General features: G+C 35.5%; 1 protein-coding gene across 5 annotated transcripts in view; it reads left to right on the top strand.

Moving 5' to 3' along the window:
- Positions 1-23,391, top strand: part of NKAIN2 (sodium/potassium transporting ATPase interacting 2) — a gene marked incomplete at its 3' end in the record, with an annotated part of 734,130 nt that overhangs the window by 383,027 nt on the left and 327,712 nt on the right. For 4 of the 5 annotated variants that reach the window (XM_084889671.1, XM_084889670.1, XM_084889669.1 and 1 more), the window contains exon 3: positions 22,880-22,960. The exons of the other annotated variant lie outside the window; for it this stretch is intronic. In XM_084889671.1, coding sequence (XP_084745797.1) covers positions 22,880-22,960 — 81 coding nt within the window. The remainder of the gene's footprint in view (positions 1-22,879; positions 22,961-23,391) is intronic. 5 annotated transcript variants of the gene reach the window in all.

Genomic DNA, 23,391 nt, shown 5'->3' with positions numbered 1-23,391 from the left:
ATGAGGGCAGTTGTGGGTGATCAGGCCTGCAAGGGAGGGCAGTCGGGGGTGATCAAGTCTGCAGGGGAGGGCAGTTAGGGGCAATCAGTCTGGCAGGGGAGCAGTTAGGCATCAATCAGGCTGGCAGGGGAGTGGTTAGGGGGTGATCAGGGTGGCAGGCAAAAGTGGTTAGGGGAAATTAGAAAGGTAGGCAGGTGAGCAGTTGGGATCCAGCAGCCCTGGATTATGAGAGGATGCAGACTGGGCTGAGGAACCCCCACTCCCCCCACTATGTATAAATTTCATGCATCGGGCCTCCAGTTTAATATAATAATTATATAAGTTCTCAATGTAGTATATAATTAATATAAGCCTGAAATGGTAGTGTATTTATATATGAGTTTCAGTATATTTTCATTAATGAAAATCCATAAGTAGATGTATGTACATTTATAAGAACTTTAGCACATCCAGAATCAACTTGTCTGGCATCTTGTGAACTAATCAACAAAGCCATCCTAATTTCCCAGGCACACGGCTACCAACTGGCAGGACTTCAGAGATAAGCTATGGATTTTTTTTCTCCCCAATAGGATATTCTAAAAAGCAAATGAGCAGATATCATTTACAGAAAGAAATATTTACAGTGTCAGGGAAGGTAATGAAAGCACTAAAAATGATTTCTCTCAGGACAGCAGCACAAAAATAAAACCTCATAAAACTGAAGAAACTCTTACAATTTTGGAAGCAATTGGCATGTATAAGATTATTCATGGATCAAAAGTTGCTTAGAGCCTGAAATCTTCTCTAGTTTCTAGAGAATCAACATACTGAAGGCATGACTTTAATTGTAAAGACTTAGCAAATGACTAGAATTGGCAGAGGATTAATGTTCCAAAGTGTTGAATCTCCAAATACAAATTATATTGTATTGGCTCTTTGTTCACTGAGCACAGTGGAGAAAAGATACAGTCCTGCTAGATATCCTTGTTTTTGTCTCCAAACATGCACATTTAGAGCAATGTCCACATTTTTTTTAGTATTCCAGTGAGAAATGAAAAAATGTGCAGATATGTTATTAATTCATGTTTGCTTATATTTCTTATTAAAAACATAGATTATTTTTCTGTTAAAATAAAAATAGCTATTAGAAACTCAGGGAATATTTCTATTATTGTAATATTCCTATTACAAAATGGCTGAATTTGTTTTCTAGAACTTTGTATCTAGGAGGCTCAAAATCATGGAAGAAATATCAGCAGAGTGAATTATAATCCAATAGTCATTAAATTTTATATTCACTCTCATAACTATGTATTTCTGTGTGAGACAGAAATGAACATCAACATGTATAAAAAGATGATTGATGGATGGATAGACTCAGTGTAATCAGTGTAAATAAAACAAGCTATAATATATGCCATCTGTCTCATTAAAATATACAATGATTTCCATAGTTACATTTTATATACTAAGTCGGAAAATATCAAGGATAGAAAATTAATTTTACAATATAATATTGATGAAAATTATAAAAATAAATGAAAATGGAAATAGGATATTAATGAGTTTTATTATAATTATAAAGAAAGGTAAGAAAAAAAGTTATGAATTTGCTAACCAAGGCCAGCTATTGTTAGTGCCAGGCCATAGGCCACTTAATAAGAGGTAAGGGTATTCAAAAGCCATATGCTGCTTGTTTGAGAGATTTTAGAAAAGTCTGAAGCATGAGACAAGAGAGGTAATCTGTATGGAAAAGCCACTGTAAAAGGCAAAGGCAGGCCTCAAGTTGAGTGGATTAGGGTCTCAGAGAATTACCAGGGTGAGGTGAACAGTGTTAGCCAGGGTTGGTGATGACTCACATGTGGTGCCCACCTGCTGGTTCTGTGGGAGTGGCTCAGCAAAGGAACAATGGCCTGTGTCAGCACTCTGTCTGGGAGAAAGCTGCCCCTCCAGATCTTGCCAGGAAATTCAGTTCCACCTCTTATGACCCTGGTGCCTTTGGAACATTTGTCTCAGTGCTGGAGCTCAGAAGGAGTGAGTCCAAGGAAGTCTGTCCATGGACCTTTTAAGAGGAATTACCATGGACTCCAGCAACCCTCCATCTCACTCAGCCACAATCCCTGCTGGTTTTTACAGGCAGAAGTAATGGAGACTTCTCTTCCCAGTTTCAGAATTCTGGGCTGGGGGTTCTGAGGTGGGGTTAGGACCCCTCATTTCTTAAGGGGGACCTCTGTAGCTGAGATATCCCTCCTGATTTTTAACCGCCATATATGAGTGTGGGAATAGCCCATTCAGCTTTCCAGCCCCTGCCACAAGTCTCAATCAGGTGGTTATGATGGTGGGTCCTTAATTTTTTTTTATATATAATTTTGATATGGTTGTGGAAGGTTCCAAATACCATGTTTATCTACACAGCCATCTTGACCAGAACCTGAGTAATTTTCTTAAATTACAGCTCTTTAAAATATATTTCTTCATACTCAGAAAAAGACTAGAGAAAAATGGTATTTCAATTACTTTAATCATCAAACTACTGGTATGTGGAAATTTAGTTGAAGAGTTTTCCAACATTCTGCTAACAATTAGATTCAGTATGTTTATAACTCTACCAAATATTCCTAATACGTAGACCCTTTTCATATAACACTAGTCAAAAGTGCCTTTTACTTTTCCTGTAACTTTCTTGGCTAATGAAGCTCGCTGGTTGGATTTGTTCTGATCATCCTTAAATCCTTCCATGCTGACAGTTTTAATTAAAGAAAAAATTCCAATCATTTCTCTAATGCCAGAGAAATGCTAAGTATAAATCATTTCTATTCAGAATTTCAACACCATCTCCTCTGCCTCATGAAATAGTTTTGGCATTTATAGAGTTTTTCATAGACTGCATAGTAAATTTTGAGCAATACTACTTTACTTCTTGTAAAAAAAAAAAAAAAAAAAAAATTATGCAGGACCAGCATAAAGAGATGACAAATGTAGAGATGACAGATGTAGTATAAATTTGCACTCAAATATTGCTGTTTTATTTTTATTATTGTTTTAGATCACCCCTCCCCATTTTGAAATTTTGTCAGATTTGCCATGCTTTACCCTAACAACTCAAATAATTCTTTATCTTCTTATTTTCTCTTGTTTGTTTTTTTTCTAGTTTAATTATTGTTTCTAGCCTTCAATTCAAATTATCTTTGGAGAGAGTGAAGCAAATTATGTATTTTTGTTTTAGCAACATTTTCCTCATCTACCAATAAATAATTATTATTGTTAATTCTTAAGATAAGAATAACCTCTTGGTAGATTTTGTTTTTGTTTTGTTTTTTTACATTCTGATGCTATCTCTTTTTGTAAAGTGTTTTGTTTTGTTTTTTAATAGTTTATTGATTCCAGAGAGGAAGGGAGAGGGAGATAGAAACATCAATCATGAGGGAGAATCATTAATTGCCTGCCTCCTGCATGCCCCCTACTGGGAACAGAGACCACAACCCAGGCATTTGCCCTGACTTGTTTTGTTTTTCTAATATATTTTTATTGATTTCAGAGAGGAAGGGAGAGGGAGAGAGAAATAGAAACATTGATAGTGGGAGAGAATCATTGACCAGCTACAAACCACATAAATGGGGATCAAGCCATAACTGGAGCATGTGTCCTAACCAGGAACCGAACCTTGATCTCCTGGTTCATAGGTCAATGCTCAACCACTGAGCCACATTGGAAACACACTCTGATATTATCTTAACATTATTATCTTTTGGTGTCGTTGATATTTTTTTAAATTACCTCCTGTTCTTTTCACATTTATTTTTTCTTTCCTCTACTTAATTTTCTATTTATTTTCTTTCTTCTACTTACTTTTCTTTGACTTACAACTTTTCAACTTAACTGAGAATATGAATGCCCAAATATATATAGATATAGATAGATATAGATATAGATATAGATATAGATATAGATATAGATATAGATATAGATATAGATAGATATAGATATATAGACACACACACACACACACACACACACACACACTTCTGAGCCAGATAAGGAATTTATGCTGATACTAAAATGACAGAATCATAATGCTAAATATAGAAACATAGGGTTAAGTTTAACCCAATCAGTGGAGCAAGTATAATAGTTCAGTCCTGTATGACCAGTCTTGTAAAATAACAAGGCGAATTTTTTTTTCTCATGATCCATCTAAGTTATTTTTCTAAGCCACCTCCCGTTATGAGCATAGGGATGGAAGGACCTGTGTAGTGGACCAGGTTCTCTTTATTCATCTTCACAGCTGGTTGGAAGCCCATTCCCTTGAGCACTATGAAACAGAGTTTGATTACCGTCTCCCCAGGGAAACGGCTTGGACATGATGTGGAGATGGGAGTAAATGACGAACTTGGGTCTCTCATGCTCTTGGTGGGACACATTCAGCATGCTCACTCCCTCCTTGGGGAGATGCAGAAGTTGGCCAAGGCCTTCTACATGTGAGCTGAACTCTCCTTGTCATGGGTGCCACTAAACATAGGTCGAGCCAGCTGTGGCCAGTCCAACCTAGCAGCCCAGAAACTCCAGTCCCAGTAGCTGCCACCGTAATTGACCAGGACCACAAGACAGATAATTGACTTTCATTCTCAGACCCCAAAAGAAAGGGATTCTAAAGCTCATTGAGTAGACAGCTCTGGAGCTTACACTGAACCAAGAGGCATCTGTGAACATTTCCCTCCTTAAAGTTTCTTCTCATTTACTAACAGTTATATGTGTTTAATACAGAATTGTATATAGGTGTTTTGCTTGTGTACTTTGAGCAATGTTGTGTTACCCAGGTTGTTAGTGGGCTGTAGGAATGAGTTAGCATATGAAGATTAACTTGTGGCCAGCCTGCCCAGTGCCTAGAAAGGAAGTGATAAGCTTCAATAAACCATTTTACAAGTAGGAAAACTGCTACCCAGAGAATTTGTGACTAACCAAAGAATTGTGAAAATAGCACATGGAAGAGAACATATTTAAATCAAGATCTAACTTTAAGCCTTATTTCTATTTTCAGCCATAACTACAATAATATTTCACATTTCAAGTGGAATCATGCAATCGATGATTCTATATCTTCTTTCTCCTCCCTCCCCAATTATAGAGATATATTTATTCAGTTAACAAATTAGAGATGTCCAGTTACCTCTTTAGTCAGCACTAGAAATTTCTGAAGGCTTCAAAGACATGTAAAGAACCCTTACAACATTTAATTATGGTAATAGGATGTGATAGGATGACTTTTGTCAGAATTTATTTAATACTCTTTGAAGTACAACAATAAAATCATGCTATTATCTTGGCTATAAATGTTCTCATTACTTAGAAAATAATTCTGTTCTTTTTCAATCCCAGGTGTTTTTATTTGTTTTCCATGACCTCTAATTCCTGAGGGTGCAAAAATGTCATTATGCATGCTGGGCAAATAAATATGCCCATTCATTTTAAGAATCTTGCCCTTTAATTTCATTGAGTTTGTCCCCTCAATCTCTTATTATGCATCAAGGTATAAGGGCAGAACGAATTCATTTTTATTCTGCCCTTTGTTATTTTGAAAAATCAAAGTCAACTCTTTTATTTTCTATTTTTCTAGATTGATAATTCTATATTTTTAATTTAATTATAAGTTTTTAATTAGTAACAGCTAGATCATCAGATAGAGAAGTGAGTAACCATAAATTTAAAAAATCCACAATGTTTAAATAGGCTTTAAAATATATGTTGAAAGTTGACCAGATGGAATATGTCACACTTTCACTGTGGACTTCATGCAAAATCCTTTTGGCTCATGATCCTTCTGCCCTTGAATTGAAACCTGGGTCAATTGGGGCAAAGCTGAACTTGTTCTTTTATGAAATGTGGGGAGAACTACTTCTCTCTTAATTCCTAAAATCATCAGTGCTGTCTTACCATTTGGATATATTCCCATTTTATTTAAAGTATTAGCTGTTAATTCATATGTTTAATAGCCTCTTGCTCTACTAGTTATTTATTTATTTATTTAAATGTTCATCAAAAATGACATTTGTCTCTAAAGTTATAAGAAATACATTCTTGTAACTACAATAGTCTATTTCCATAAAACCAAGTGCCTAGCTCAAAAGAGGAAATTTTAAAATTGTGTTTCTTCTTCAGAAAGTCTTTGAACTAAAAAAGCAGTTGTTGAATAATGACATTTTGCTACCCTCTGACAATTTCCAAGGATAAGATTCATCCTGAACAGAGAGCTCTCCCCTAAATTCTCCACACCGTTTCCACGTGTGAAAATCATTCTTTCCCTTCCCCATCTCCCCCAGTTAGACCGAGATCTTTAAAGACAAACTGCTGATCATTTATTGCTATATCTGCGGCTCCCAGCCTAGTTTATGGGCTCCATAAACCTTTGTTATGAGAATAAATATTTAGCCGGAATGGTGAGAATGTAGTGAAAGTAGTTGACCATTTTGATTTAAAACATTTCGTCCATAATATTCAATAAATATCCTGAGGTACAATGACTGCCTTAGCCTTTGTTTGAAGTGCTGAACTTGATGGAACTATGAAGACTGTTAGGGTGCGTGCGGGTTTTAAACACCTAATAGTTTCTTCTATAAAGCTTAACTGTTTTCATACAGAGGATGACAAATGAAGACATTAAAGTGAGCCTTAGCTAGGAAATACTACATAGAAATTGGTTAGCTGGCTGATTTTTGAGGCAATCCGGTTCTTTCCTGGCACAGCAAGGCTAAGTTAGGGCCATGAGGAGTGTTCCTAGTGCCCCTGAGCATATTTCATCGCACAAATTAAAACATTCATACTAATTGCTAAATAATCTGTAACCAGCCATCATTTGCATGTCTTTTGTTGACTGTGAGCCAATGAGAAGAGGCAACTCGTGGGGTTTCATCTCAAAGTTAGTACCTCTCAGAGTGCCTCACACAGCTAAGTGTTCAAGAATTCATTATTTCTTGGGCATTTCATGAAGCACGCAGTGGTTGGAATAGATCTTTTCACTGAAATCATCCAAACCATGTCAACCTTGCCTTCCTTCTATCACGTTTCATCTCTCTTTTCCCGGCTTACTTTAAATTTTCCATGACCCTTTTACTGTTTTCCTAAGAAACCCATAAAGCTTCTTTGCTACTCTCATAAACATTGGGATAAATAATTGTACCTAAAACAGTTTTGTTCAAATAATAAAGCATCCCACTTACAAGGTAAGTAGTTAATGGAGGAACCTCTTGGATAGTTAATTTTACAGAGGGATGCGATTCTACACTATCCCAGTGCTTTGACGGATATCATTTATTTTTACAACAAACATCACCCAGGAGCCAGGATAGAGTGTGTGATGTTGCCTTCACACTATAAAGGACCAACCTGAGCTTCAGTTGCTAAGTGATTCACTGACAGGCACACAGTCAGCACTGGGCTGCAGAACCATTCCCTAGGCAGTCTGTGGGGCAGCCACTCGGAGTGATGGAAATGTTGGCATGGCTGTTCGACAAACGTTGGGCTGCAGTTGTACGAGCAAATCAGTTTCTCTGGTGTTATCCATACGCACTTGATGTTTGAACAACTACTGGCTGTGATGAAAACAAACAGAAAATGTGTAGGAATAAAACACCTTTTGCTTTTAAATGATGGCTTTAATATTTACTTGTACATTCTGGGAACATTGTAATTTGTAACACATGAAGTTCTACAATGATCTAGCCAGCTCACGATAAAATAGTTTTTCATATGGAGCTACATGTTAATAATTCCAACCAAGAGATAAGTGCCTTATACATAAACAGAGATAGATTGCCCTACAAAACCTTGTAAATCAGTTTTATTAGAATACTCTTGTCTCTTTGCTTAATAACATGAAAAAGTTTATTTAAAAACAAAATTATAAAGCCTTACATTTGGAGGTGATCATCTTTAAAAAGTAATTCTAGCTATAATGAGTAAGCATCAATTATTTTCTAAAAATATAATAAAGTAGATTTAACTTTAGATTTTGGATAGTTATAGATTCCAGCAAGTTACTAAGATAGTCTAGGATTCCCTTACAGCCTTCACCAAGTTCCCACTAATGGTTACAGCCTACAATACTATAGTACAATATAAAAAACAAGAAACTGACGTTGACACAATGAGTGGAGTTTTATGCTATTTTACTACATATGCAGGTTTGTGTAACCTCCACAGTAATCAAGATACAGAACCATTCGTTCATCATCATCCCTAGTACTCCCCCTTATAGGCATGCCTAGTGGCTTGTCTCCATCATGCCTTAGCCGCCAGCAATCACTATTGATCACTAATTTGATCTTCATCTCTCTAATTGTGTCATTTCTAGAGTGTTGTATTATTAGAGTAAAAAAATTGTCACCTTTTGATATTGACTGTTTTTTTTTTCTCTTTACATTCTGCATAATGCCTTTAAGATCTTCTTCCTACCTGGTTTAGCTCAGTGGATAGAGCATCAGCCTGCAGACTGAAGGGTCCAGGGTTCGATTCAAGTCAAGGGCACATGCCCAGGTTGCAGGCTTGATCCCCAGTAGGGTGTGTGCAAGAGGCAGCCAATCAATGATTCTCTCTCATCATTGATGTTTGTATCTCTCTCCCTCCCTCCCCTTCCTCTCTGAAGTCAATAAAAAAATATGTATTTTTTAAAAAGATCTATCCAAGTAGTTGTGATTATCAACAATTTGTTCTTTTACATTGTTAAGTAATATTTCATGGTATGCATGCACCACAGTTTGTTTAACCATTCACCTGTCATAGGACATTAAGGTTGGTTCCAGTTTCAGGCTATTAGAAATTAAGTTGCTATGAATAATCACTTATAGGTTTTGGGTGGACATAATTATCTCTCTGGGATAAAAATCCAGGAGTGTGATTGTTGTATAATATGGTAACCAGATTTTATGCTTTGTTTTTTTTTCTTCTGTTTTTTAAGAAATTAACAAGTTACTTTTCATAGGGGTTATACAATCTTACATCCCCACCAGCAGTGTGAGAGATCTGTTTTTTCTGCTTCCTCACTAGCATTTGTTGTGGCCATGATTTCTTTTCTTTTTAGCTGTTCTAATAGGTATGTAGTGATACTGCATGATGTTCTTAGTTTATAGTTCCCTATTGTCTGTTGATGTTGGAAATTTTTCTCATGTGCTTATTTGCTATCTGTATATTCTCTTTGATAAATTATAACTTCATAACTTTGCCCATTTACTCATTGTATTGCTAGCTTTCTTTTTTAATCTTGCATTTTGAGAATTGTTTGTATGCCCTAAACACACACACACACACACACACACATATATATAATATATTGTATTTCTGCGCATATATATATATATATATATATATATATATATATATATATATATTCTTGTAGTATTTTCTTGAATCCATTTTACATTTTTTCTTATTTCTGTATTACTCTTTATACTTTTCTATACTGCCAAAACCAGTTTGGCTCAGTGGATAGAGCATCGGCCTGTGGACCAAAAGGTCCTGGGTTCGATTCCGGTCAAGGGCATGTACCTTGGTTGCAGGCACATACCCAGTAGGGGTTGTGCAAGAGGCAGCTGATCGATGATTCTCTCTCATCGATGTTTCTAACTATCTATCCTTCTCCCTTCCTCTCTGTAAAAAATCAATAAAATATATTTTATATACTTTTCTATACAGCATTTATTCACCTACATTTTAGCTTGCTTTGGAATTGCACATTTTAATTTAATAATAATTTCTGCATATTTTTTCTCCATCTTCCTTGAGAACTGTCAGTTCAGTTTCACATCTTTGCATTGTCTAATCATCTATTTTCTGAACTTTTCTAATTCTATTTTGTTATTCTTTCTGTGGCCTGCTGTCTTAATTTCCTTTAGCTTATTTTGAAATATTAAAGTTTAATTTTCATCTTTTGTGGCCACATTTTTTGTGGTGACTTTATTTTTATCTCTTCCCCCCCCCCCCCACCTAGTTTTAATAAATTAGAATTCTCAGAACTTTTAGGAAGATTTTTTTTGAGAAAGTATAAATGAATCAAAATAGCTTTTACCACATCACCTCTCCAGGGTGCCTTCCCTCCTGTTACATGAGTGACTCAATAAATGGTCTTTCTGTGTAGCCATGTCTGCCTCTCAGACCTTAGCCTTATTTAGTAAGCCTCCTTGAGTCTTGTGTTTCAAGACAGTGGTCTCATATTTAGAAGATATACTTTGCTGTTACAGGACTTTCTGGGATTTGTTGTCTCTGGACCCATTCCCTCTAGTATTTATCTTTTCCTTACCCACAGTATTCTTGCTCTGTTCATTTTTGTTTGACTTCAAGTAGTGTTCCTGCAGCGTGAGGCTCTATACCTCCAGATATTTCTGAGATCCTATAGAGTTGCCAGATAAAACATAGAGGCTTAGAATAATTTGATTTTTCAATAAACATTTAGTATAATGTGTCCCAAAGAATATTTTTATTTGCTGAATTGGGTGCTCCTATCCAGAAGTTGTGTATGATCACAAGTGTCCATATTCTCTAGCTGCTCCCCCATCCCACTTAGTGACCTCAGCCACTTAGTTTTTGCACACACACATGACTGTGCTACTTTTATTGTCTTTCCTAACAATCTGAAGTTCAGAGTTCTATTCACTGGGAGGTCCTGGCTTTTCGGAGGTGATTTAGATGTAGATGTTTTGTGGTTCAGAGGACTTATAAATGTCTGTTTTTTTCTATTTTAATTCTCTTTATTATTGAAAATATTGCAGATGTCCCCCTTTTTTCTCCTCCCTTTCCTTTCATTTCCTGAAACTTCATTTGCTAAGATGTGTTGGGGGTTTGGCCACATCCACCCATATTCTAGGGCTTATATGGTGATCCTTTATCAATAGGTATTATTGAAGAGCCTTTTGTATTTTCTTTGCCTACGTTGGTTGTGTGTTTGGTTTCTAAGAAGCTTTGGAGGGAAGTAAAATGTGCATAACTACATCTCAAGTGGAAGCCAGAGCCCCCAAACCAATAGCCTTTAAAATGATGTTTTCTTGCTATTTCTCCTTGTGCATAGGAATACAATTGATCTTATGTATTGACCATCCTTTATTGTTGAGCTCTTAATTAATTCTATTAATTTGTCTGCCAATTCTCTTTAAAATAATTACATCATCTATGAATAATGGAAGTTCAGTTTCTTTCCAAGCTTTATTTATTTATTTTTACATTCTCCTCAGCTGCTTAGGATGCCAAGTTAGTGTTGAATAGAAGAGAGAATAGCAAGCATTTCTAGTCTTGTGTTTATTTGTCCAATTTTATATTGGGGATAACAATATCTACTTGATAGGATTGTTTGAGGATACAATGAGGCAATCATGTAACACTATTTTAGCAAATTTTACTACGTATCAAATTGGTAATAAGTGCCAACAATTATTATTTTTAAAGGTCAATAAAACCATTCCATGCTATATTCGTAGGAGTATGGAATGGTACAAATAAGTGAAAGAGCAAAGGAACGATCATTAGAATATGAATATTCACAAATAATTACATAATTTGGGCTAGTCTGCAAAAGGAAGAAAATGTGTTGGAATAAAAATATTGATACATAATGTTTTCTCTAATGAACTCATTTTTCTCTATCCTCTTCAAAAATAAAAAGCTAGTCACATTTAAATATTTAACATCATCGCCATTCATTCTATGTTCTATGGACCCTTAGTTATCTCTCCAGGTGGCTTACTTACTGAGATAATCCAGACCCTCAAACTTGAGGGTGTAAATCACCATTCACCTGCTTGTTTAGTGAGGTTGTTGCTCCAATGCATTGCCATTAAAACTGGGTAGGGAATTAGCACGAGTTTCCCCAGTGTTTCCCCTGGATGCCAAACATATTCTTCCTGATCTCACTGACAGGCAGGCTTTATCACCCCAGCCAGGAGCGTGACTCCCTTTCCTCACTGTTAGCCTCTTGCAGCATAGCTAAACATGAGTGGGATTCTTGCTTTATCCCCTAATAGAAGCATTTCCCTCTGAAACCAGAGCAGCCGGATACACAGAGCCCAACGTATAGGGTCAGGAAGAACAAACTCTCCAAATACATCACTGGGAGTGATGGTTAGCAGAGCTACTCCTGCCTCCACTGCTCCACTCCCAGACCCATGTATGTATTCTACCTATTAGAGGCCTAGGACCTGTAATAGACACTCATGATGGGCACATTCCGCATCCTGGAAAAAGACGCTAACCCTAGCCTAGTATCATCTCCAAGTTAGCAAGTCATCTGCACGTTTGAAAGCCAAATGAGTGTGTCAGATGGACAGCTTCTGAGTGCCTAGAACTGACAGATCCTCTAGGCCAGTGGTCAGCAAACGCATTAGTCCACAGAGCCAAATATCAACAGTACAGTGATTGAAATTTCTTTTGAGAGCCAAATATTTTAAACTTAAACTTCTTCTAACACTTCTTCGAAATAGACTAGCCCAGCCTGTGGTATTTTGTGGAAGAGCCGCACTCAAGGGGCCAAAGAGCCTCAGTTTGCCAACCAGGGCCCTAGGCATTTGTTAACTCTCCTTCCTTAACTATCTTACCAATGCAGGCTTTATGGAATGCTGTGTTGGTGATCAAACATACTTTCAGCCCTCAGTTAGTTGTTCTTTTAAAGCCTATAAACAGGAAAGGCAATCCATATTCAGAATGTTTCAGTTTCTGCTCAGATGAATTTCTCGCATTTAGTGTTAAGTGGGCCCAATGTAATTATCTATGGATGTTGGTTTTCCAAGGAATAGTTCCATATTGAGGACTCACTGTTACTTGTTGCCAGCAGGTTAATCAGCTTTGGTTAAATAGCCATCCTAGTTCAGCACCAGTAAAAATATTAGTAGTTTCAAAGCTCCTGCATGTCAACATTTATTCCAATGATGAGGCCCTCCTTAGCAGCCATTATGAAGTGATCCAGATCTAAAACCCCACTTTGACATTTGCTTTCTAGGACCGCTCCTATTTTTTAAAAATATAGTTTTATTGATTTCAGAGAGGACGTGATAGGGAGAGACAGAAACATTAATGATGAGAGACAATTATTGACCAACTGCCTCCTGCACACCCCACACTGAGGATCGAGCCTACAACCCAGGCATGTGCCCTGCCTGGGAATCAAACCATGACCTCCTGGTTCACACATCAACATTCAACCACTGAGCCCCTTCGGCTGGGCAGGACACTCCTATTTCTAATGATTATCAGGTTCCTCTGGCAATGAACTCTAAGATTAACATGCAGGTAATTTGTGAGACTCTTATCAGGAACAGTATTTGTAATGGAGTGTGGTTGAGGTCAGTGAGAATGGTCAGAAGTTGAACTGTACCAGAAGCTTCAACTGATGCCATGCAGGGTTCTGAAACTGGGCTGGGCTTCATGTATGTCCCAAATTGAAAATAGGACCTGGGAGCCTTGTACTTCAGCGTCAACCAGTCATGAGATGAGGGTTGCTCCTGGTGGTGAACATAATCATAAGCAAGACAGGTCACTGTGGCCGAGGGTAATTCCAATGAGGGACTTGGCTGTGAGCTACCAACAGGCAACACTACTGGCAGCTGGATAATGATCAGTGTCTCAGTCCTAACCGGGCACCTGGGCAGTGTCTCCACAGCATTCGCTACAGCCTGACTTCTAGAATGCTTTATTTGAGTCCTATTTACTCCAAATGCATGTTTGTCACCCTGAAATTGTGTATAGAAATATGTTTGTACCAAAATAAATGTAGAATCTTTTCCAATTTACACATAGGATTGATATAAAAAAATATGATTGCCACATGAAGGCGACATTATTAATGCACCAAAAATAAACATGATTTCATGAGTTGTGATGGATTTTTACCATTCTTCATAATTACTTACCTCATAATACCTTATAACCTTGTATTTGCAAGGCATGTCTCTGCTAAGACTTATCTTCTGTAGTCAATGAGCAGGAAAAACCCTCAGGAGTAAATATGGGTGTCCAATCCAAGACCATGGCTTCATTAGTCCTCTAAATACCTGGGCTAAATAGTCACAGGTATGCATAGTAATTTAATGAAGATACAATAACTATTTGGTGAAGATACAATATACAATCCAAATATAAAACTTCATTTCCTATGTTGATTTGAGCTAAATGCAATTTTACTCTTAAATACCATAAGAGGAAACATTTTTAAGAGAAAGATAATTTTTAAACTTTTTAAATCCTGGAATGCTAAATTTTAAGCTAAGCATTAGTAATTTTAGCCTTAGAGTGATTAAAAAATAGAATAAACTAATATGTGTAATGAAACATAACTATCATCAGTGCTTGCAGATCATTACTTGACTTTTTATTTCATCTTTGGAAAAGTTAATACAAATTAAGCTCTCATTCAAATGTTATTTTAATACTATTTATCAATTTGGGGGCATAATTTTAACATATTCTCCAAGGCCCGGTCTCCTGACAACACCACATTTGATCAAATAGTGTCAGTCTTGCAAATAATGTGACTACATAATGGCCATTACAAGACCTGATGGATTTTCTCAAGATATATTTCTTTAAAAGCAATGAATACATTCTTTAAGTGTTCTTGTATAATAATACAAAAAGTGATTACCAGTGCTAATACTTTTGGCTGAAATCACTCTGTAATCATTACTTCCAATAAAAATGATTGACTAAGTGGCTGACAGGAGGAGTGAAATACTCTGTTTATTTCTATCACCATTGTTGGACTAGCCCATGGGCACTGCAGCCAAGGCTTGTAATGTGAGAAAGGTTATTCTTCTCCAGAAAAATAACAATAAACTCCCCTTCCATTCACCCAGGAATGTTAGTTTCAAAAGTAGACAGGAATACCAATATTTTTCAGAATATAGAGGTAGATTTATTAAGGAGTCAGGATTTAAACCCAGGTCTCCTAACTTCTAGATGTATCTTTCTATTATATAATCAATTTATAGAAATCTGCATAGGCAAATTAAGGTTACATATCAAAATGTCTTAGAATTCAAAAGAACATACATATGCCCAAAGTGAGCCTGAAAGACTTTCGAATTCAGTCTACTCATATACTTGGTCTCTTTTGAAAAATTCCTTGATAGTTGAAAATCTTTTATAAAAAATTGAAAACTTCCATATCAATGTATTAATTTTATACTGTTGTATAACAAGTTACCACAAGCTTAGGAGCTTAAAATAACTCCCATTAATTCTCTCATAATTCTGAATGTCAAAAATCCAAGTAGGCTTGGCTGAGTACTGTGCTTAGGGTCTAATGAGACAAAAAATCAAGATAGTGACTGTGCTCTTGTCTGAGGCCCAGGGTGGGTAGGGGAGAACCATGGACTGCCAGCTCATTCAGGCAGAACTCAGTTCCATTTGATTGTAGCACTGAGGTCCTCATTCCCTTGCTGTCTGCTGGCTTGGGATGGTGTTCAGCCTTTGGCTCTTCATTTAACATATCTGAATGGTTAGCAAAGCACTCAGGGACGTCTGATCCTCTCTCAGGTCCAGGGGAAGAAATACAGTTGGTTTACAACAACCAGGATAATCCTAATCCTTTTTGCCATTAATTGGGTTCAGGAAAGTAGGCATGAGGTTCACTTTTACCTAATGAGATGAAAGAAGTCTTCCAAGTGCCTCTGGGTTGTTTTTCCTCCTGAAAGAATGAAGTGTTGCAGAAGGAAGGGATTTTTCTCTGACTGCGAAGGATAACTGTGTGAGGATTTGAAAGAAAATCCCATAGGTATAGGTCAAGAGCCATGGCAGCATGGAGCCATTGAGCCAACAATAGCTCACTTCCAGATTCATGTATGAGAAAAGATTTTTTAAAATTCTGTATGTAAACTTCCCGAAGTTCAATACATGTTACTTGCAGCCAAAAACATTTCTAAACTGAAAACGTTGCTTTTTTTACTTGCTTTAATTTTTATCCAGTTTACAAAAAAAAAAAAAAGAAAAAGGAAAAAAAAAATCCTTAAGCTAGTAGATCTGAGCCCTGCTTTTGAAATAGTAAATGGCAAGCTGTTTAGTAAATTGATGGGGGGAAATGCTTTTTAGATAAGGGAAAAAAAAACTATATAGTTTTCATTCATTACTAAACATTAACAGATGTATTAGCATCTCCAAATGAAGAGTTGTGATCTACAAAGTACTCCAAGCATCTAGTTTATTTTTAAAAATATTTTTATTAATTTTAGAGAAGGGAGAGAGAAATAAAAACATCAATGATGAGAAAGGATCACTGATTGGCTGCCTCCTGCCTTCCCCTTACTGGGATCAAGCCCACAGCCCAGGCTTGTGCCCTTGACCAGAATCAAACCCAGGACCCTTCAGTCTGCAGATGCTTTATCCACTGAGCCAACCTGGCTAGGGCTCAAGCACCTTGTTTATAATACGTTAGGAAAAATACACATTTATGTTTTCATGTGGCCGCTGAGTTGAACTTTGCTTCATGGATTTATTCATATTAGCCAAAACTGCTCTTTTTGTTGGGATTCCCCCAGGGTTAGGGTTGTAGGACTATAAATACTTTGGTATAAACTATTTTCTCATTTTAAAAGAAAGAAATTAGTCATATACAGGTGTCTACATGCTGAATGAGTGTTATTGTTTTTTCAAAGGGAATTATGTTTCACTTTGTGTTTCAAACGGAAAGAATGCCTTTGGGGATAGTGTTTTTATTTGGAGTTGCATAAAATTTAATAGCCATGTTTAAATGTTCATTAAAAGCATGCCGTTGGATATTCTAACATTTATAGTCTGTCTCAGAAATACTATTTTAAGCAAACTATATTAAAGTATCACTTAATATGTCAAACTAAACATTTTTAAACATAATCCAAATATCTAGGAATTGATCAAAATAGAACAATAAAAAACACATAAAAGATAAATAATATAATTCATTGAATAGCTCATGGTGAATCATTGAATTGATATATATGTTGCAGAATACTTAAGGAGACTTTTTAATCAGTAAAAAATAGATAACAAAATATGATCAAGATTTGTATTTAATGTATACACATAATTGAAATCTATTTTTATAGAAAAAGCAATGAAAAGATGTGCACTAAAATAATATTGATGATTTTAGTTAAGTATTGTAAATTTTAAGTGTTTTTATAATGGGACATTCCTGTAATTGGGAGAAAACGTAAAACTGATTTTAAAATGAACTAGAAGTTAATGAAATTTTTACAATGTCTAAGTAAATATAAAAGTACAAGATGCTCGGGCATATCATGGCAGCATTGATAAAAATTAGAAAGTAGAAATAGGCCTTACTCTGTGACCAGAAGCACAATCTATGATTAGATTCTGACTGATTACCTAATCAGATCATCCCTCATCAAACTAGGAGTTGTCATAGTGTATTTTTATAGACATTTCTCCAAAAGTAATTTTTCATTTTTATTTATTTTTATGTTTTTTAGTTAATTTCAGAGAGTGGAAGGGAGAGGGAGAGAGGAATAGAAACACCAATGATGAGAGAGAAGCATAGATCTGCTGCCTTCTGCACCCCCCTACTGGGGATTGAGCCTACAATCCAGGCATGTGACCTGAGCAGGAACCAAATCGTTACCTCCTAGTTCCTGGATAGATGCTCAACCACTGAGCCACACGGATTGGGCAAGGGACACATTCTTATAGCATGAAGAACACATAACAGGATTTATGAAATAGAAGAAAGAATTTAAATCTTTAGGCAGACTGTCATAAAATGATCAAAAATTGGGAAATGAGATGTTTTATTTGGGCCACTATTGCTCTATTTTCTCATAACAATGTATGAGAAACTTATGAGAATGCCTAAGCAGATTAAATGATACTGCTGTTGCAGTTGAGAAAATTGAGCTAAAATATAATTAACTTTCAGCAAAAGATTAATATATTCCAATCATTTTAACCAGGGATATTTGTTTTATGGGTATACATTTATATCTATTAAAATACCTCTATTGTTAATATTAAAACACCTGATTGTTAATCACTTTAAACTGTTGCTTCAAGAAGTTGTTTTAAGACATGACTTGCTAATCCAATGCTTTTTAGGAATGCTTCTATCACAGTTCATTAAAACTGATTACATTATTTTTTAAATTAGAGGTATATCAATGATATTGCTCCCTAGTTAAAAAATCACACCTGAACACATTTCAATACATTGCATTGATTGCATATTAATGATTAATATAAATCATTTTAGGGAATAGGTATACCCTGTAATGTTTTTTTTTTGCAGCATCTGTTATAGTCACTTGCTTCCTGCTGGTGATTAATAAATGTAAAGTGATTAACTGGCCCATCTCTTTTCTAATTAAGCACTTATGGAATCCTGTGGCCAGTGTTTCATTTTCTAATAATTATGGTAATATGATTGAATAATGGTTTTCTAAATTGTGGTTGTTTTTAAGAATAATTCACTAAAATGACTCAGATCACTTGTTTTTCCCCCCTGAAATTGCTTTTAGAATCATTGTGAATAGTGAAAAAAATAGGAAAAATCACTTGTCTTAAATGTTAGCTTCCCTTGCTGAAACGGGTTTGGCTCAGTGGATAAAGTGTCAGCCTGAGGACTGAAGGGTCCCGGGTTCAATTCCGATCAAGGGCATGTACCTTGGTTGCGGGCACATCCCCAGTAGGGGGCGTGCAAGAGCAGCTGATCGATGACTCTCTCATCAATGTTTCTAACTTTCTATTTCTCTGTCTTCTTCTCTGAAAATAAATCAATAAAGTATATATTTTTAAAAACAAAACAAACAAACAAAAAATGTTAGCTTCCCTTTTATTAGAATTTTCCCACAATAAATTACTTTGTTAATACAATGCCATTGAGTTTGGAGTTTCCCCCCAAGTTAATTTATGAATTGAATGTAATTCAAATAAAAATGAAAATTTGTGTCTGTATATGAAAACCTGAAAAACTGACGTTCATCAGCTTTGTCTATGTCATCTATTCTTTAAAATTTTTAAAAATATATAGACTTCCATTTTAGGAAGCTTTATTGTAAGAGAAAGAAGTAGAAACACTGGCAGTGCTCTTAAGGTGTGATTCATTATTTTTCAGGCAGATGTTTATTGGCCTTTTGTCTGAGTTACTATCATCCTAGTTATTATAGAAGCACAACATGCAACATCACTGTGGCTCTGGATCTGGCCAGTATTTTGGCCTATCATGATTGACAGCCTTATCTAATTTTAATCATGCACAGCTAATTAGATTTCATCATTACAGCCCCAAATACAATATGGAACCCATGATGATTCAATTACGGTGTGTTTGTTTTTTTTCTTCAGTTGATAATGTTGACTATTTAGCTGGAGACTCAAGTCAAATCCATCTCTCAAATGGTCCTCTTAGACCTGCAGAATTCAAAGCTTATAGAATGGGTTTTATCCTGATGGAATTTGTCCATCATTACAGATAATCTCATCATTGGTACCTTAAACATAAAATATGAGATTTTTTTTTCACCAGAAAAGATGAGGATAAAGAAAAATTGTAGCAGAAACTATAAGTCAGGTGCTATCTGGCAAGCTTGAGACTTTGTTATCTTGTTAGGCCATCTCCTGGGCAGTCCATCATTTTCAATTACATTCAAACTGAACGATTGTCAATTATATCACATCAACTCACTGTAGCAACTGGGAAGAAGTTAGTACACATTTTTACACCCTTAAATAATTATGATGAGTAATATTTTAAACAGTGTGAACCATAGGATTTATTGACAAAAATCATTCATTGGCCAAATTACAAGGGAACACATAATCTTCACTATTAAAGAATTATGTAAAATCCAGTTAGGGTAGATTTGATTTAGATAAATGCCAGTTCTTAAAATGAGGAAAGTAAGCACAAAAGAGAATTTTCTTTTTCAAAAAAAGAGGAGAATGAAGGAAGACTGTTTAAGAAGTTAAATGAGAGAAAGTTGATGAGTTAAGATAAATGAGATACAGGGAAATTAGATAAAGGCCTGCCTTTGGATGGTGGTGCAAATGAAAGGTCACCCTCTGTAGCAATGTGAGTTCCTCTGTTTATTAAAGTTGCCACATCACTAAAGGTGACAATTCTGTAATAAACCTTTAATGAAAAAGAGTGCAGGTGAACTAACTGGTTTATAATAAAGGCAATAAAATGAAAATACCTTTTTGGATGACTGTGATCAGAAAGGAATAAAAAAAAGAACAAGAGTGCTGGCTGGATAGTTCAGTTGGTTAGTGTTCTGATGTGCTCAGGTTTTGGATTCAATGCCTCATCAGGGCACATACAATAGGGAGCCAACGAATACATAAATAAGTGGAACATCAATCAATATTTCTCTTTCTCTCTAAAAATCAATAATTTTAAATAGTGTGATTTGAAAAAAACAGCATTACTAATTAACGCTATAAAAGAGCAACTCACAAAATACAATATAGAAAAATGTTTTATGATTTTATAGCATGGCAAATTAGAAATAACAAATTACCACTTAATGAAATCAAATGGAGAAATGTTTGCTTTATAAAACACCATCTGTCACTTTTGTCATGCAGGTTTCAAAAAAGCAAATTTATTCTCCAGAGAAGAACATGTTGCATTAGTGAAACAAAGAAAACAAGTCTAGACTGCAAGTTCAATTAGTGGAAGAAAGTTCTAAGTTTATGTAGAAAGTGTTTTTGTTTTGCATCCTAAGTAAAGTTTGAAGATAGTGCTTATTTTACTGACCATTATTAGTAAGGGAGGGAGAGGGTGTCACCATGAGCAAAGGACATGATGAAACACTTTGTTCATTCTTTGATTTTTTTTCTGAGTCACTTAAACCAAGGCACAGGAACCCTCAGGCACTTTTTACTTTTTTCTTACACTGTTACCCTTAAAATAGGACCCAGCATTTCACCATATTTCTAAAACTAAAATTTAGATCTTCAAAGCAGTTGAATAATTTAGATTTTAGTTGTGTGTGTGTGTTTTTAAATGAGAGAATTCATACTTCCCAGTACTAAGCAAACTTAGATGTTTCCTTAGCTGTCTGCTAGAACTGAGATCTTTGCTGCAGACAGCTCAGCTTCTTTGCCTATTTCTAGCCCTGAGCCTTCAAGTAAAACAGCCTCTCCAGTTCTTTTTTTTTTCTTAGACCATTTAGTTTTGCCCTTACTTTAGTGTCACTAACATTGCACCCAGCCAGCAGTTTGACGAACCCATCATCTGGAAAACAGCTGAGTCATTTTTATGTGTTACATCCACTCATCATATAGGGATCTTAGTCTTCACACTACATGAGTGATCATAGTTCACTCATCGAAACCAGGTCTAGGAGGGGAGAAGAGGTTATACGACTGAAAATGCCAAGATTTTTTCCATATTGCTGCTCATCTATCAATTTACAAAATATTTTATTAGTGCTTATTTTGTGTAAAACACTAAGTTAACAAATTAAAGACATAAACAAATTTTAAATAAACCATATTCTCAAGGAGCATATGCAAATTGATATAAGACATTTGGAATGAAATTAGGACAAGCAAGGTCTTACTAGAGCCCTAAGCAGGATTAAGCCAATACCAATTAGATATCATTTAGGAAGTAATATTTAAATTGACCTTTAAAGAAAAATAAAATATTGATAGGTGGTAAGAGGAATACCCAAGGGATAAAGAAAAAAGTATTGGAGAATAAAAGAATAACATTTAAAAAGTCACAGAGGTGGCAAATAACTACCTATGTACATGGAATTGCAAGTAATTCACTATGTTTGAAATCCATGATGAAAGATTAAATGAAATGCATCTAGAAAATATAACAGGGTACAAGATTATGGAGGTCCTTGAATGATAAAATAATGATTTTAGAACTCATTTTATAAATAATGAGAACCATTGGTGTTTACTTATCAGAGAAATTGAAATCCTCTCATCCCACTTTTTAAAATTCCCATCCATTGTTTTCTTTGTTTATGGCACCCTTCCCCCAGAGTCCTTCAACTCCCCACGATTTGGGGTAAAGTTTATGTTTGTTTGATTCACTACTTATGGAAAGTGTTTCACCTCTCATGTTAAGCTTTATCGGACTAGTTTTTCTCAGAATAAGCTCACACTTCTCCTATCTTCCTTGCTTATACTCAGATTATTTTAATAATTTTTATATAATTCTACCCTCACCACTTGACTCGCTTTCAAGGAGAATTTATCATTGGTCTTTGATTCCTCAATATCTTTCCAGCATGTTTTCTAGGTGCTTAAACAATTATAGTTGACTGACTTATCAGAACTATGTCTTGGTAAAAAAAAAAAATAAATAAAATAAAAATCCTCAGGGAAGAAGACAAAATAAATAGAAAACAGAATAAAATTCAGGGTAATAGCTACATGATCAGTGTAACAGCAGATTGTGAGAGGATAAAATAAGAAGGTAAAGAGGGAAATGAAAAGAAGACCATAGAAAGAGAAAGCTGATTAGATGGGACAGAAATAGAAGGATTATTTGTGGACGAACCTATATAATTTGGAGAAAATTTGTATTATAATGTTTTGATTTTTGCCAAAAAATATATATATATGAGTTCCCTTTGATGGGTTGTATTTAATATTTCTTTGGAGCTCCCAATTCTTTGTATATCTAGAAGTCATAATCACTGTCCCTTAAAACAGAACGTGGGCTAGTATTTCTTTTGTCTTAACTCTTAAAAATTATTCTTAATCAAGTTTGGGCTAGAATACTAGAGTCCATAACAGTGAGAAACATATCAACAGAGATAAATGTGCATCCTATCCTGTTCCCTAGAAAGAAGCAATATCTAATATTCCCCACTAATCTTATGATTTGCGTACAAAAGTTCAAGTTCTATTTAAATCTTATTCAGCTGATTCAAAATTAATTATATGGTATTTCTCTCTTGCTTTTCCACAGTATGCTGTCTGGCTAGTCCTCTGGGTTACGTGGAATGTGTTTGTTATCTGCTTCTATTTGGAGGCTGGGGACCTCTCAAAGGTAATTTGCCATCTGATTTGCCTGAGTCATCAATAACGTGTTACTAAGTCTCTTCCTAAGTAAGGCAGAGTCTCGCCCTGCCCTTGGCACTTAGATGCACCTAGAATGAAGGTAAATTGAAAGGTGTCCTCATATATAACCCTGCATTTCTACCATAGAAGATATGCTTTAGTGTGTCACAAAATGTATTTTTATTTTTAAGCAAAACTAATGTGAAATATTGATTATTATAGTGACCGTGCTGTAGACTTTTAAAACGTTGACTGATGAGGGGTTTCTGAAGCAGAATAGAAATTTCTTTAGAGATAAAATCTTGAAGATTAAGTCTCCTAGTTGCTTATTGCTCTACTAAAGATTTTCCTGACTGGCCCAAATAGCAATGAAATGATTTGAACAATTAATGGGTTTTAATTGAGTACAATTGTTACCAG

The sequence above is a fragment of the Pipistrellus hanaki genome, assembly GCF_964339955.1.
Source record: "Pipistrellus hanaki genome assembly, chromosome: 7".
Classification (NCBI taxonomy): domain Eukaryota; kingdom Metazoa; phylum Chordata; class Mammalia; order Chiroptera; family Vespertilionidae; genus Pipistrellus; species Pipistrellus hanaki.
This window is presented reverse-complemented; position numbering and strand designations above follow the sequence as displayed.